The following is a 17,500-nucleotide window of genomic DNA, read 5'->3' as shown; positions in this document are numbered from 1 at the left end:
GACAGCAATGGACAAAAGGACATATTTTTTCCTAAAGGACTTAAAGGAAGAAATGGACAAATGACTCGACTGTGTGTGTGTGTGTGCGTGTGTGTGTGTGTGTGTGTGTGTGTGTGTGTGTGTGTGTGTGTGTGTGTGTGTGTGCTAGCCGTTCCTTGAAACCACCAACAACCTCCATCAGTTGTTGTGAAGGTCATGTCTTCTAACCTCAAACACACTGTCTTCATTCGCTCATGAACTCCTGAGGAGCACCTGAACACATCATTGGAAGTCTACTTTATTTCGGTTTACCTTCTGCAGTGGTTTATGTCTTAGATTATTGTTTTTGGGTCTTTTTATTCATATTTTAAGAGAGATCTATTAATGTTTTAACATCATATCTGAAGCTTTAGCTAACTCAGTGAGGAAAAGTGGAAATCAAACAGATTAAATAACAATTTACGGAGGGTTAGTTTGGGCTATTGTTGTTCTCTTATTTGGGTAGTTGTATGGTGTTACCCCAAAAGACAATAGGGATTGATTATTGGACAATGACTTGAGTATGTTGTTTCTTATCTATTTACTTTTGTCTGTACGTTACCATAACAAACATAAACATCCATTCCTCAGTCTCTCTGCGTTTGGATCAATAAAGTTTCATACAAAAAAGTTAATTCAACACAAACTCTATTCATCCATCAGACAAGCAACTTCTGGTGAAACACACATGCTATCTAATGCTAGCTCTATTAGCGACAGGAAGTGAAAACAGAAACACAGTGACCCTCCAGACTCCTTTGGAAAAAATTCAGAATTTCCCGGCAGTGTTGCGTCCTGCAACAATTATCAGTTTGTTTGTTTGACGCACGCTAACCCGGAAGAGATCTGGAGTTTTTAAGGAGTGCAGGTGAGCCTCTCGTATTAGCATTAATGCTACACTATATCTAAAAATCACTTCCTGCTTCTTTAAATATAATACATCTTCAGAGGAGCAGGAAGTTTTCTAGGTTTGTCAAAAGTCACCAGGTATGTTCCCCTTAAAGACTCCTACGTAATGCTAATACAAACTGATGCTACGCTAACAGCTACAGTGCTAATGTTTGTGTTGGGCGTTAGCTAATCTCGTTAACAAAGAAACAGGATTGAAAAACCAAGAAGGCGTCTTACCTCGTTAAGCTGTCCAATCAGATTAATTAGTAAAGGAAGCATGGAGGGAGATAATGCTCGTTAAACATCTACGCTAACACCAGCAATCAGGCACAAAGACTTTAAATACAGTTAGAAGACAAAGAATTTAGACTTATTTCCACAAATTACTTAAAGAAACCCCGCTAATAAAATCATAGCACGGCATTAATATTCATGTGGCTCTAATCCTCTCCTATAGATATTAATAAGTGCTGCGCTTTAATAATGAATGACTTTGAAGGATGAGCCGCTCATTCCTCCACAAAGGTTATTAAACATTCATGTAATATAATAAAGACAAATAAGTGTAGTTAGATTACACGAACCAGCACAAACATTCAGATATTCTCAACAGGCTCTATTTCTGATCCGCCTCGTGTTTTATAACTCTAACAAGATAAAGGGTCCTCTTTATTCATGCTAATGCTAAAACCCAGTCTCACGGCATTTCGTGTTATAGTCACGAATGTTATCTATTGATTCGTGTTCACCAACACGATTACGTATTTTCTTCGTGTCACACAGAACGATTTTAGAAGCAATGTATTTCTATTAGTGGTATGTTTCGTGCCTGCACCAAATAATAACAGATTAGAAGAAAAAAAAGATTTAATAAATACAGATGTCAGTATTTTGAGGCTCTGAGCCATTTGATTTCCTCGCGGACGGCAAGAAAAGTCCGACATTATATGATTTAAAATAAAAGGGATAGGCTTCGGGTAAGATATGGAGTAAGAACATGTTTTTATGAACCACACAGCTTCCGGTCCTCCAAGACCCGACCGGACCAAAAGACGAGGTGCAGGCACGAAACACACTACCAACAGAAATACATTGCTTTTAAAATCGTTCTGTGTGACACGAAAAAAAGGGGGAAATCGTGTTGGTGAACACGAATCAATATCGTCGTGATTATAACACGAAATGCCGTGAGACTGGGTTGAATGCTAGCTAACGTTTTACTTTTAAAACTGGCAATGGCATGATAACGGAGACAAAATGCAGTGCTGCTATTGATTCAGTCTATCCATAATATATTGAAATAGATATGATTTTATATATATATATATATAGTTGTTTATAAAGTACGTCTACACGTTAGCATTTGATGATAATGTGATTTACCAATCAAGATCTACGGAACAAGACCAATTAGCATCCAAGTTATATATGTGTTTTGTGGCAATAAACAATGCCATGTGGTTAAAGAGGCTGTTGTTTACGTCCACTCCATTCATGCTAATGCACGTCCACTCCATTCATGCTAATGCTAATGCACGTCCACTCCATTCATGCTAATGCTAATGAACGTCCACTCCATTCAAGCTAATGCTAATGCTAATGAACGTCCACTCCATTCAAGCTAATGCTAATGCTAATGAACGTCCACTCCATTCATGCTAATGCTAATGCTAATGAACGTCCACTCCATTCATGCTAATGCTAATGAACGTCGTCCACTCCATTCAAGCTAATGCTAATGCTAATGAACGTCCACTCCATTCATGCTAATGCTAATGCAGGTCCACTCCATTCATGCTAATGATAATGAACGTCCACTCCATTCAAGCTAATGCTAATGCTAATGAACGTCCACTCCATTCAAGCTAATGCTAATGCTAATGAACGTCCACTCCATTCATGCTAATGATAATGAACGTCCACTCCATTCAAGCTAATGCTAATGCTAATGAACGTCCACTCCATTCAAGCTAATGCTAATGCTAATGAACGTCCACTCCATTCATCCTAATGATAATGAACGTCCACTCCATTCAAGCTAATGCTAATGCTAATGAACGTCCACTCCATTCAAGCTAATGCTAATGCTAATGAACGTCCACTCCATTCATGCTAATGCTAATGAACGTCCATTCCATTCATGCTAATGCTAATGAACGTCCACTCCATTCATGCTAATGCTAATGCTAATGAACGTCCACTCCATTCATGCTAATGCTAATGCTAATGAACGTCCACTCCATTCATGCTAATGAAAGCTAGAGGTTTACGTTAAAAAAAACTCTCTAATTTAATATAAATGTTGTTCAAAGAGACAGTGATAATAAGTGTTCCTAATTGTTTAGTTGTACCGTACGGTCTATCGTAGGACCAATTGTATTTACGATACATATATGTCTGTATATATATATATATGTCTGTATATATATATATATATATATACAGACAGACAGACAGAAGAACTCCTCACCGCTAACTTTCTGCAAATGGAGGGAGAAAATACTGTGTGTGTGTGTGTGTGTGTGTGTGTGTGTGTGTGTATACTCAGTATATATAATGGATTAGCCCTGAGGGCAGCCCACAAGCAGACCTGAGCACACACACACACACACACACACACACACACACACACACACACACACACACACACACACACACACACACACACACACACACACACACACACACACACACACACACACACACACAGCATTCCCTGTTTTGGCCCATTAGCTGGAGGGAAGATCTATAATGTATGTCCGTGAGTGTGTGTGTGTGTCTGTGTGTGTGTAGGTAAGTAACATCCATTAGTAAGTTTCTACTGATGAAAATGGTTAAACATGTGGAGCACACACACACACACACACGCTGCTGCTGCTGTTATTGAACATTATCAGTGTGTGTCTTCTCCTGCTGCTTCATGCTGTAACGATTCATTGATTAACTGATAATTCACAAGTGATGCACCAGTTTCTGTTTTCTGACATTTACAAAACAAAAAAATTGTGTTTTGTGTGTATTTATAATAATTATTGTTCGTTGACAAAGTTGTATCCTGCGCTCTCATTGGCTAATCTTAATATATCTGATGTCGCTGGTTGTGGTTGAATTGTATTATTATTTTGTATAGACTTTTCGGCAGATATTTCGTGTGTGTGTGTGTGTGTGTGTGTGTGTGTGTGTGTGTGTGCATGTGTGTGTGTGTGTGTGTGTGTGCGTGTGTGTGTGTGTGCTCACCTCGTACTCCTCTTTAAAGCCGTACCCCTCGGCACACTTCATCTGAGTGATGTGCTGCAGGAGGTCAGCCACCCTGATGGCGGGGTGCAGCTGTCCCGTCTGATAGGGCAACGCCTCTCTCTCTGACTCTCGCTGCTTATAGTGCGACTGAACCAGGCTGCTGGTCTCACTGGTCATCGTGTGGCTGTCGTCTGCAGACAAGAGAACATAACAAGGACCAAAGTCAAGTCCCAAGACAGGATCTTAGTGAGATCCTACAGTCATGTATACATTTAAGACCCACGCTAAGGGGCAGGTTTTGACCAATAAGACCAGAATCAGGTATAACTAGTCCCAGGTCAAGTCTCTAGTCAAGTCCCAGGTAAGGATCAAAGTGCAAAATCAAGACTAACAAGTCCTCGGTTAAAGGTGGGGTAGGTAAGTTTCAGAAACCGGCTCGAGTGCACTAACATTTGAAAGTACACAGCCGAAAAGAATCCGCCCCTTCCTTCAGACTTCCTCACAGAGCACCTCCTCCAACACACATGAACATGACATCAGCAGACTGGGGAAAGTGGCCGCCTGCTGCTGGCGAGTCATTGAAGTACTGCTGCAATGCACGCCCAATGACGGCACGCCCAATGACGGCACGCCCAATGAGGGCACGCCCAATGACGGCACGCCCAATGAGGGCACGCCCAATGACGGCACGCCCAATGAGGGCACGCCCAATGACGGCACGCCCAATGAGGGCACGCCCAATGACGGCACGCCCATTGAGGGCACGCCCAATGAGGGCACGCCCAATGACGGCACGCCCAATGAGGGCACGCCCAATGAGGGCACGCCCAATGACGGCACGCCCATTGAGGGCACGCCCAATGAGGGCACGCCCAATGACGGCACGCCCATTGAGGGCACGCCCAATGAGGGCACGCCCAATGACGGCACGCCCATTGAGGGCACGCCCAATGACGGCACGCCCAATGACGGCACGCCCAATGAGGGCACGAGATACATTTGTGCGTGCACGAGATGGAAGGCAATCCAATCCGTTTAGCCGGTTGTACTTTCTACAGCGCCACGGCTTCCACAGATGACATTTTTTTATGGATTTGTTGTCAAAGCTCTTCAGATGTTCATTGCTATCGGATGTTCAGAGCATTCCATGGAATATAACAAAAAGTGTATCTCGAGCCGGTTTCTGAAACTTACCCCACCTTTAAGTGCTAATCTAAGACCATCAAATCGTAGGTTAAGATTTAAGTCAAGACCAAAGTCAAGTCCCAGGTAAGGATCAAAGTGCAAAACCAAGACTAACAAGTCCTTGGTTAGGATTTGAGTCAAGACTGTTTGAGGACCTACAAGTCCCAAGTCATGTGCACATTTAAGAGCCACGTTAAGGTCAAAAATCAGGATTAACAAGTCCCAATTCAAGACGCTACGAGTCCCAAGTCATGTGGAAATGTAAGAGCCACGCTAAGGGGTAGGTTTTGACCAATAAGACCAGAATCAGGTATAACTAGTCCCAGGTTAAGTGCCAATCTAAAACCATCAAATCGTAGGTTAAGATTTAAGTCAAGTCCCAAGACAAGATCTTAGTGAGATCCTACGAGTCCCAAGTCATGTGGAAATGTAAGAGCCACGCTAAGGGCCAGGTAAGTTAGATAAGAAGAGGGAGGTCATAACACTGTGCACAGGTAACAGGGACAGAGAAAATATATGCAGGGATGACGCGTGACGGATGGCATGGAAAATATTAAACAATAATAATAATGATAAATAAATAAAAATCAAGATAAACTATTTTATTCTTGTGATAAACATTATATTATAAACATGATTTGGTCCATAACACAGTAACAGTATGCACGGATGAGAAGTGGCGGATGGCAGACTCACTCTCAGGTTGGACAACAAGCCCCGAAAGAAATAAAATAAACAGGTTAATAACCAATAAGAGAGAAAGAGAGAAAGTAATAACTAAAATGGGGAAAATATATATAAATAACAATAATAATCAAAATAAAATTTAAAATAGAAAACAATAATTTCATATTTTATTTTAAAAATTAAAACAAAGTCCATTCTTTAAAAAGGGAAATATATAGAAATAATAATGATAAATAAAAAATAACAATAAGTAGAAATCAACAAGAATTTGTAATTTAAATTATAGTATAAAGATGATTTGGCCCACAACACAGACATGTGACACGTGACGTCCAATCACATGACGGGAGGGAGGATGGTGATTGGCTCTGCTTTCTTTTCACACTGCTGCAGAAACTAAAGAACAGAAATCAATAAAACAAAAAGGAGCTTTTGTCTCAAAGTCGACGGAATTTAAAAGTCCAAATATATTCACTTTAATCTGAACGAGTGAGAAACAGAAAATCTCCAGATAACAGACGGAAAATGGCTTTAACGGTTATTGAGATATATGGCGATTGTTTTTCTATAATTGCAGTTCTAGTGTTAGTACTGGTCCGTGGATCTGTACTGGACCCATACAGCCAGGTACTGGTCTTGTTGTGGTCCAGGGTCTTGTTGCTGCAGTGTGGAAAGAGCAGAGTTCAGAGTCCGGGAACAAAACAAACCTCTGAAAACCGACCGAAACACGACCAGGACTCTGACCAACATTTTTAACATCACTTCCTCTACTCTGTCTCTCTCTGCTCTTATTGGCTAGCCTGGGGCTGACTGACCAATCAGAAGCTCTCTATCCCAAACAGCCCAACCAATCATGGAGGAGATGTGATGGAGATGGAGGTGGAGGCAGCGGATTGTGATTGGACGGCGGAGAACGACCACAACAACGAAAAAAAACAATCAGAAAGAGAGGGAGGTGGGCGGGGCTGACACCTGATTGGTCGGAGGTGAAATGGTGGGAGGTGATTGGGTGTGAATGAGGCTAACTGATGACATCACAGCGGGGATTCATGCGCAGTGGTGACCCCCCCAACATGAGCCCCCCCTTAGCCCCAAATTTAGCAACTTACCATTAATGGGCACTTTACACAGAGAAAGATAGAAGAAGAAGAGAGAGGAGACAGGGTTTAAGCAACAACTTTAGCTTTAGCCTGGGCTACACACAGCTAGCATGAATCAAACAGGAAGTAGCTCCTAGCACTGCTCTATTTGAACAGCTGGTGGCTAAGCTAACCTGGCTAACTGTACCCTAGCCTGTAGGACTCGTAGCCTCGGCTAGCATCCCTTAGCTCGCCTGAGGAGAGAGGAGAAACAGGAAGTTTTGCGACAGTTTGATTTTCCCCGCCTTCGACTTGTACGTTAAACTAGCCTAGCTGCACATTTAGGGTAACGTTAGCTTCCGAGTTTAGCCTAAATTGGAAGGAGACTGCGAATACGACTGCATCCTCCAAAATAATCCGACTGCCCATTCGTCTGACTGCCCATTTTTCCAATTACCCATTTTTCCGACTGCCCATTTTCCTCAAAAATAAACATATTGAAAGACTGAAAAATGTTCCGGAAACCCGTTGATAATGTTCCTCAATCATGTGGAAACTTTAAAAAATAACGTTATAGAGACACTAGAGGTTATCATGAGGATGTTTACGACTAAATATTTCCAAAGAAATTGTGAAAAGTCTGGTCGAAAGGTTGTAAAACCCCTTTGTGACATTTCTAATAATGTAGTCGCACAAATGGGCAGTCGGACAAGCGGTACATTCTTAGTATTATTGGTGTTTTTGGGAACAATGGGTCATCAATATTTGTATAACATGTCTGTATGCTGATTATAAATGGAGACAGAGATGTATTGGTTTGTTAGGAAGTTAAAGACGATTGCATATTTTAGTTTTTTAACACGAAACGAAGTGCGTAGCGAGAAAAAACGCAACAAATCCTGCTGTTTAACGGACAAAAAACGATATATATATAGAAAGATTGGCCTTAGCGTGCTTTGTTGTGGTTTTAAATCGGGTATTTTATTAAATATACTAAGAAGAGGATTGGTAGACTCTTTTAAAGTATTTCCAAGGTACATTATTAAGGGACACCTGACCTACTAACTAGCTACTTAATATGCTAAATGCAGCCGGTCACAGATATACTGAATGGACCACGGAGGCTAGTTAGCTTAGCATGCTATCTTGATTTTCTATTGATGGTTTTTATTTGTTTTGTAATGTTTAGTCCTCCCCCACAGTCCAGTGTTGTGTCCATGCAGAGGTCAGAGGTCGGAGGTCACACACAGACGTGACGTCAACACGACACGCAGGAATGTTGTGAAGCGGGGATGGAGTGAAGCCCACCGTCGTTTTTTCAAAATCAAACAACAAACAAGCCCCGAAATAAACAGGTTAATAACCAAAGAGAAAATAAAACATAAAAAAGGACAAATTAGTTTAATAATCATAATAAAATTAATAATAAAGAAAATAGATAAACTAATTTAATATCAAATTTTAAATAAAAAAAACGAATCATTAATAAATTAAAAAGGGGAAAATATATAATAATAATAAATAAAATAAAAGCAAGCAGGGATGGATGGAAGCCAAATATCACTCTCTCTCTCTTTCTCATTCTCTCCATCCTCTCACCTGTCTGTCTCTCCTCACCTGTCTGTCTACTTCCTGTCTGTCTGTCTACTTCCTGTCTGTCTACCTGAGCAGGCTGTTAAGAGAAAAGGAAAAGGAAAAAGTGTCTCACCCAGGATGGCCGTCGGCACGAAGGGATCTGCCGTCAGGACGAAGCAGCGGAGAGACAGACAGGTGAAGAGAGAGAGAGACAGACAGGTGAAGAGAGAGAGAGACAGACAGGTGAAGAGAGAGAGAGACAGACAGGTGAAGAGAGAGAGAGACAGACAGGTGAAGAGAGAGAGAGACAGACAGGTGAAGAGAGAGAGAGACAGACAGGTGAAGAGAAAGAGAGACAGACAGATAGAGAGACAGACAGACAGGTAGAGAGACAGGTAAAGAGAGAGAGAGACAGGTAGAGAGACAGGTGAAGAGAGAGAGAGACAGACAGATAGAGAGACAGACAGACAGGTAGAGAGACAGGTAAAGAGAGAGAGAGACAGGTAGAGAGACAGGTAACGAGAGAGAGACAGACAGACGAAGAGAGAGAGAGACAGGTAGAGAGACAGGTGAAGAGAGAGAGAGACAGGTAGAGAGACAGGTAACGAGAGAGAGAGACAGACAGGTGAAGAGAGAGAGAGACAGGTAGAGAGACAGGTAACGAGAGAGAGAGGTAGAGAGAGAGACAGACAGGTGAAGAGAGAGAGACAGGACAAAAGGAAAAAGAAAGGAAGAAGGAAAGTCAGCTTTTCTGCTCCCTACAGACAGTTTGGTGTGTGTGTGTGTGTGTGTGTTGTGTGTGTGTGTGTGTGTGTATGTATGTATGTGTGTATGTGTGTGTGTGTGTGTGTGGTGTGTGTGTGTGTGTGTGTGTGTGTGTGTGTGTGTGTGTGTGTGTGTGTGTTACCTGGGTAGTATGAGTTGGGCACGGTGGTGCTGATGGTGTTTGTCTTCAGGGTGAAGGAGGACGGAGAGGACACAGCTGGACAAAGAGATGACAAATGTGTAAAAAATAGCAGAAGAATATTTAATATTTCCTGAAAAATTGGTAAAAAACATTTTAAATGTATTTATTTCCCACACGATGCGTGATGCGTTCAAGGACTCTCTGAAAGTCAGAAATCCCAGTTGTGACAAATGGAATTCATGCTTTTGATTCCTGTGAGCAGAGAGATGGAATAAAGAGCATATTGATGCAGGATAAATCAGAGCGTCTTAAAGGGGGGGTCAGCCTGAGGGAAGGTCGACTGCCCCCTCCTCCTCACCCCCCCCCCCCCCCGGTGACAGCATCCGTCACTCCATGATAAAAAATTGGTCATATCACCGGCAGTCACTGTGTGTGAGATTATTCTCTGAGAGGTCTGAGTGACGGACAGCAGGAGGAGGAAGAGGAGGAAGAGGAGGAAGAGGAAGACTATTTCTCTAAATATATCCCAAAAATGCAGACTTCTCTCTGTGAATATTAACATTGTCTTTTTATATATTCAGATTTTCAATTTATGGCAAAATCTTGCAACATTTCTCAGGATTTTTTGAGTTTTTTTGTTTTCGAATGTGGAATTCAACCTGAAAATAAGCGGAATAAGGCCCATTTAATTGTCTTTATGTTAAGTTAGTTCCTGCTTTAATTGTCTTATTTATTTTACTTTATTATCGCTGTATCTCACATTTGTTATTTCTCCTATTTTGTCCTTTTATCAACTTTGTTTTTCTGTCTTTTATTTGAAGCTTTCCTGTCTCTACTCTCTCGATCTCACCCTATGTGTTATCTCTGTAAATGAAACACCATGACCTGTGTGTGTGTGTGTGTGTGTGTGTGTGTGTGTGTGTGTGTGTGTGTGTGTACTCACTGCATCTGTTCAGAGTGTGTGTGTGTGTGTGTGTGTGTGTGTGTGTGTGTGTGTGTGTGTGTGTGTGTGTGTGTACTCACTGCGTCCGTTCAGAGTGTGTGTGTGTGTGTCCACCATAGTTGTGCATTGGGAGCTGTTGACCATCAGGGTCATTTCCTGTCTGGAGCTCAGAGTTTCTTTCCTCTTCTTCGCCAGCTTTCTGCAGAGACAAAAACAAAACAGACCGTTTTTTTTAATAACCTAATAGTCGTTAAGATTAAATGTTTCCAGGGTTAAACTGTGGACCCTGAACGCATCATAAAAGGACACGTTCAATTAAACTGCATTACAAAAAGAAATAGTGAAAATGTAAGTTGGTATGCGATGTTTACAACCTCCTTGGTTTTAAGGTGGTATTTCATAAATGTATGTGTCTGTTAAGGTGGTATGGATGGGTTATTGTTACCTGTTTAATCTGTTTAAGGTGGAATTAGTGACTGTTAAGGTGGTATGAGCAGAAAAGTCTTCTTAGTATTAAACGTGTCTCTTAAGGTAGTATGATTGCATTATAATACATACTGTATTTCTCGGTTAAGGTGGTAGGTGATGTGAGCATATTTAATATAAGCGTGGAAAGATTACAATTTTAGAGGGTTACTTTTTGTCCGTAAATCTAATATAATAGGGCTGTTGGTGGTATTTCCTCGCAGTTAAGGTGGAATAAGAAGACTATGATATGTTTTTGTATTTCTTAAGTCGGTATAATTGGCATTTGTTGTACCGGTTTAATCTGTTTAAGGTGGAATTGGTCTCTGTTAAGGTGGTATGAGGAGATATAACAACCATTACTTAGTTAAGGTGGAACGTTCATGATTTAAGAGGGTTTATTTATTTCTCTAAATCACACAATTGTCGGGACCCCCTTGAAAACGAGATGGTGCATCTCAAGGGGTTTATCCCAATCAATACAAATGTCTATATACACACACAAAGCTATTCATTATTTTAAGGTGGTATTAGCACGTTGTATATATTTCGTGGCACTTAAGGTGGAATAACTGGAGTTATAAAGACCGTATGTCTCAATTAAGGTGGTTTGTTGTTGACGGTTAATATGATATTGTCAGTCATTTCGGAGTTAGGTGTGTAAGTGAGGATTTGAAGGTGGCGTCGCTCATTAAAAAAGATGAAGGTGTTCGAGGGAGGTTTAATTAAATTACACATTAAGATGTTAAGGTGGTATGACTGCTGGAGTTCCTTTAATGAGCTGAAACTAAACTGCGGACTGTGAGCGTTTTACTTTAATTACAGTCGTACATTTCAAAATTAGTGCTGCTTATTAAATATAAAAGCCATATAACATCTCTCTCTCACACACACACACACACACACACACACACACACACACACACACACACACACACACACACACACACACACACACACACACACACACACACACACACACACACACACACACACACACACACACACACACACACACAGTATCTCCTAATGAAAACAAGACATTTAAAGACTTGTACTGCAGGAAATTAATCCAAAATATAATCAGATTTATTGATAATAAATATAATTGTTAGTTTCAGACGAAGAACAATTCATCTCGTCTTTTTTTACACAGTCTTGAGACGGATTCAATAATGTCTTTTGATACGTCTATGGTTTTCTGTCTATATATTTATTTATGTTTCTTACTTCCTGTCTTTTGTCCGTTTATTTCTTGTATAACCGCTGCAGAGGAAGAAAAAACATCTTTAAAACACAAACAACGTCTTTTCATCCTCTCATCTGTCCATTTACCTTCATCTCACACACACACACGTGCGCACACACACACACACACACACGGACACACACAGAGAAAAACACTCTGTCCGTTTTTAAAAGCCCGATTTATGTTCTCTCTTTCTATTCCGAGTCTGTGAATAAAAAAAACATCCATTTGTCCGATTGCTCACAAACACACACACACACACACACACACGTACACACACACGTACACACACGTACACACACACTTACACATACACTCACACAGTGCAAAGTTTAACCCTGACCTGAAAATGGAAAATGAAAAGAACACTGATATATAAATAAATATTAAAAAGGCTTTCAAACAGAAAAGTAAGACATCAGTGTGTGTGTGTGTGTGTGTGTGTGTGTGTGCGTGCCCGAGGCGAGGCATGCCCTCCTCCCCCTCATGTCTCTCTTTTCTTCTTCTGTGGTTCAGCAGACCTGCAGCGTTTCTGATTCAGACCTGACACAAACACATTCAGCCCGGTGAATCCTTTCAGACGATTCTCCATCTGGAAATAATAATGAAACCCGCAGAGAGGAGACGACGGACAGGAGACGACGGACATGAACAACACAACCGTGAAACAACTAAGTCATGGTTTGAAAAACGTGTAAAAAGATTAAGAATAAGAAGGTACAATAAAAAACAGTGAAAAGGCCCAAAATTACAAAATGTCCACAAAGACACGCAATGAGCAAAACAGCAAGAAGTCCAAAAACTAGACGAAAACAACAACAAATATATGGTGAAAATTGTCTACGAGGAATCATCGAACACGAAATCATTAAAAACTACAAAAATCACGTAAAACAAAAACGCGTAAAACCGATAGAGACAAAACAGCAACACCCAAACCAAAAAATAAGCGAAACTACAAAAAGCTCCAAAACGAGATGGACAACAAAAATGAACCTAACGTCCGCAAAGAACAACAATACAAGAAAACAACGCAAAGCAACAAAAGGCTAACCTGAAAGAGAGCCCGACACAAAGAGACGCTAAACATGAACAACGCAACGCAACCGCATGAAGACCGAAGACGAGACGGAGAACAACGAAGTCATGGTTTGAAAACATTTGGAAAAACAGGCGCAAAATTACAAAATGGTGCAAATTGTCCTCAAAGAAACTCGAAAAAATACAACAACGAAAGCAAAACAGCCGATAAAAACACGTAGAATAAAACGAGCAACTGGTCACACCCAAAAAAGTAGAACTACCAAAAGGTGCAAAATGTCCACAAAGACATAAAAGAAGTCCAAAAACTACAAAGATATGGTGAAAAAAATAAGAAAAAAGGTGCAAAACTAGAAAGAGATTGTTTACAAAGAATCCTCGAACAAGAAATCATCAAAAACTACAAAAACACGTAAAACCGAAAGACAGAACACCCGAACTACAGATTCGCTAAACTACAAAAAACCGCAATAAAAATGTAAAAAAAAAAGAAAAGTTTAACGTCCACGAAGGAACAAAACAACGCAAGACAACGCAAAACAACGTAAAACAACGCAAAACAACGCAAGACAACGCAAAACAACGCAAAACAACGCAAGACAACGCAAGACAACGCAAAACAACGCAAAACAACGCAAGACAACGCAAAACAACGCAAAACAACGCAAAACAACGCAAGACAACGCAAGATAACGCAAAACAACGCAAAACAACGCAAGATAACGCAAGACAACGCAAAACAATGCAAAACAACGCAAAACAATGCAAAACAACGCAAAACAACGCAAGACAACGCAAGATAACGCAAGACAACGCAAAACAACGCAAGACAACGCAAAACAATGCAAAACAACGCAAAACAATGCAAAACAACGCAAAACAACGCAAGATAACGCAAGACAACGCAAAACAACGCAAGACAACGCAAAACAATGCAAAACAACGCAAAACAACGCAAGATAACGCAAGACAACGCAAAACAACGCAAGACAACGCAAAACAACGCAAAACAACGCAAAACAACGCAAAACAACGCAAGACAACGCAAGATAACGCAAGACAACGCAAAACAATGCAAAACAACGCAAAACAACGCAAGACAACGCAAAACAACGCAAAACAATGCAAAACAATGCAAAACAACGCAAAACAACGCAAGACAACGCAAAACAACGCAAAACAACGCAAAACAACGCAAAACAACGCAAGACAACGCAAAACAACGCAAGACAACGCAAAACAATGCAAGACAACGCAAAACAACGCAAGACAACGCAAAACAACGCAAAACAACGCAAGACAACGCAAAACAACGCAAAACAACGCAAGACAACAAACCTCCGAAAACAACTAAGTCATGGTCACAAAAACTAAAAAGCACAACAAAAAGGTGCAAATTGTCCACAAAGAAACTCGAAAGAATAAAGCAACGAAAGACAACGAAGGCAAAACAGCCGATAAAAAACACGTAGAATAAAACGAGCAAATGGTCCTCAAAAAGACACGAGATACCACGAGTCCACAAAGACACGCAAAACAGCAAGAAGTCCAAAAACGAGACGAAAAAACACCAAATATATGTTGAGTGTTTGAATGGTGCAAACCTAGAAGGACAAACGTGTTCTACGAAGAATCACAGAACAAGGAATCATCCAGAAAACACGTAAAGAGTTTAACGTCCACCAAGGAACACAACACCGGAGAACAACGCAGAACAACAAAAAGGGCTACGCTAAAATAAATGGTCCCAAAACGGCACGAAGAGAAACACACACCAAGTGTCTTTGAAACACGTTGTTTAACAGCCTGCAGCTAGTGTTCATTTCGTCGACTAAAACTATGACGAAATATGTTCGTCATCGACCTTTTTTTCCATGACGAAAACGAGACGATGACGAGACGGCAGTAAACAATAACTGTAACGAAATCATCATGCAATATCGTTGATGAAAAGTGACGAGACGAAAATGTAGTTTACTAAATAAAAACTATGCCAAAATCTCTCTTTACTTTCGTTGACGAAAAATGAGGAGACGAAATATTATCAAAGATAACGTTACATCTCTGATAGTCAGTTTTTCTCCCAGCAGTTCCATTTCCGGTGCTGCAGCTGGGCAGCAGCTGTGTGTCTGTGCTGCGGCTGGGCAGCAGCTGTGTGTCTGTGCTGCGGCTGGGCAGCAGCTGTGTGTCCGTGCTGCGGCTGGGCAGCAGCTGTGTGTCCGTGCTGCGGCTGGGCAGCAGCTGTGTGTCCGTGCTGCGGCTGGGCAGCAGCTGTGTGTCTGTGCTGCGGCTGGGCAGCAGCTGTGTGTCCGTGCTGCGGCTGGGCAGCAGCTGTGTGTCCGTGCTGCGGCTGGGCAGCAGCTGTGTGTCCGTGCTGCGGCTGGGCAGCAGCTGTGTGTCCGTGCTGCGGCTGGGCAGCAGCTGTGTGTCCGTGCTGCGGCTGGGCAGCAGCTGTGTGTCGGTGCTGCGCGCGGCGGTACATTTGAATTACACCGGGCAGCGGCATAATATGAACTGTCAGGAAGACTCGGGTCTAACTCATGGTCTAACTCTAACTCATGGTCTAACTCATGGTCTAACTCTAACTCATGGTCTAACTCATGGTCTAACTCTAACTCATGGTCTAACTCTAACTCATGGTCTAACTCATGGTCTAACTCATGGTCTAACTCGCGGTCTAACTAATGGTCTAACTCGTGGTCTAACTAATGGTCTAACTCGTGGTCTAACTCATGGTCTAACTCATGGTCTAACTCGCGGTCTAACTCATGGTCTAACTCTAACTCATGGTCTAAACTCATGGTCTAACTCATGGTCTAACTCATGGTCTAACTCGCGGTCTAACTCATGGTCTAACTCTAACTCATGGTCTAACTCTAACTCATGGTCTAACTCATGGTCTAACTCGCGGTCTAACTCGCGGTCTAACTCGCGGTCTAACTCATGGTCTATCTCATGGTCTAACTCATGGTCTAACTCTAACTCGTGTTATAACTCATGGTCTAACTCATGGTCTAACTCACGGTCTAACTCGCGGTCTAACTCGCGGTCTAACTCGTGGTCTAACTCGCGGTCTAACTCGTGGTCTAACTCATGGTCTAACTCGTGGTCTAACTCATGGTCTAACTCTAACTCATGGTCTAACTCTAACTCATGGTCTAACTCATGGTCTAACTCATGGTCTAACTCGCGGTCTAACTCGTGGTCTAACTCATGGTCTAACTCATGGTCTATCTCATGGTCTAACTCATGGTCTAACTCTAACTCGTGTTCTAACTCATGGTCTAACTCGCGGTCTAACTCGCGGTCTAACTCGCGGTCTAACTCGCGGTCTAACTCGTGGTCTAACTCGTGGTCTAACTCATAGTCTAACTCGTGGTCTAACTCGTGGTCTAACTCATGGTCTAACTCGTGTTCTAACTCATGGTCTAACTCATGGTCTAACTCGCGGTCTAACTCGCGGTCTAACTCGCGGTCTAACTCGTGGTCTAACTCATGGTCTAACTCGTGGTCTAACTCATGGTCTAACTCTAACTCATGGTCTAACTCTAACTCATGGTCTAACTCATGGTCTAACTCGCGGTCTAACTCGTGGTCTAACTCATGGTCTAACTCATGGTCTATCTCATGGTCTAACTCATGGTCTAACTCTAACTCGTGTTCTAACTCATGGTCTAACTCGCGGTCTAACTTGCGGTCTAACTCGCGGTCTAACTCGCGGTCTAACTCGTGGTCTAACTCGTGGTCTAACTCATAGTCTAACTCGTGGTCTAACTCATGGTCTAACTCATAGTCTAACTCATGGTCTAACTCATGGTCTAACTCGTGGTCTAACTCGTGGTCTAACTCATAGTCTAACTCATGGTCTAACTCATGGTCTAACTCATAGTCTAACGCATGGTCTAACTCGTGGTCTAACTTGTGGTCTAACTCATGGTCTAACTCGTGGTCTAACTAACCTTATTTAACAGAAAATGAAATGGCAACAACAGGGCTTGGGCGCAGTGGTCGCACTCGCGTTAACCGAATACGTCAGCGCGAGGGAGTGATAAATTGTGCACTCGATGGGTAATAATGGATTATGACGGAAATGTTACGATCCTGTCCGTCAAAATGACTGACAACGAAAAAGTCTAAAGCCACCACTGCTTGGGAGAAAGAAACGATGTGATATTTGGGCCCATTTTCGCTACAATGAGGCGGAGAAAAAAAGCGAATGCATT

General features: G+C 41.8%; 1 protein-coding gene across 1 annotated transcript in view; it reads right to left on the bottom strand.

Moving 5' to 3' along the window:
- LOC117534681 (receptor-type tyrosine-protein phosphatase mu-like) overlaps positions 1–12,253 on the bottom strand; it is a gene marked incomplete at its 5' end in the record, with an annotated part of 35,950 nt that extends 23,697 nt beyond the window's left edge. Inside the window, 6 exon segments of the mRNA XM_034198914.1 lie at positions 4,147–4,337; positions 7,128–7,139; positions 8,806–8,832; positions 9,580–9,654; positions 10,603–10,721; positions 12,218–12,253. Of these exon segments, the coding sequence (XP_034054805.1) occupies positions 4,147–4,337; positions 7,128–7,139; positions 8,806–8,832; positions 9,580–9,654; positions 10,603–10,721; positions 12,218–12,253 (460 nt within the window).
- Between the last annotated feature and the right edge of the window lie 5,247 nt (positions 12,254–17,500).

This window comes from Gymnodraco acuticeps, unplaced genomic scaffold, assembly GCF_902827175.1.
Source record: "Gymnodraco acuticeps unplaced genomic scaffold, fGymAcu1.1, whole genome shotgun sequence".
Taxonomy (NCBI): Eukaryota; Metazoa; Chordata; class Actinopteri; order Perciformes; family Bathydraconidae; genus Gymnodraco; species Gymnodraco acuticeps.
The sequence above is the reverse complement of the archived record's forward strand: the minus strand, read 5'-3'. Positions and strand labels throughout refer to the sequence as shown.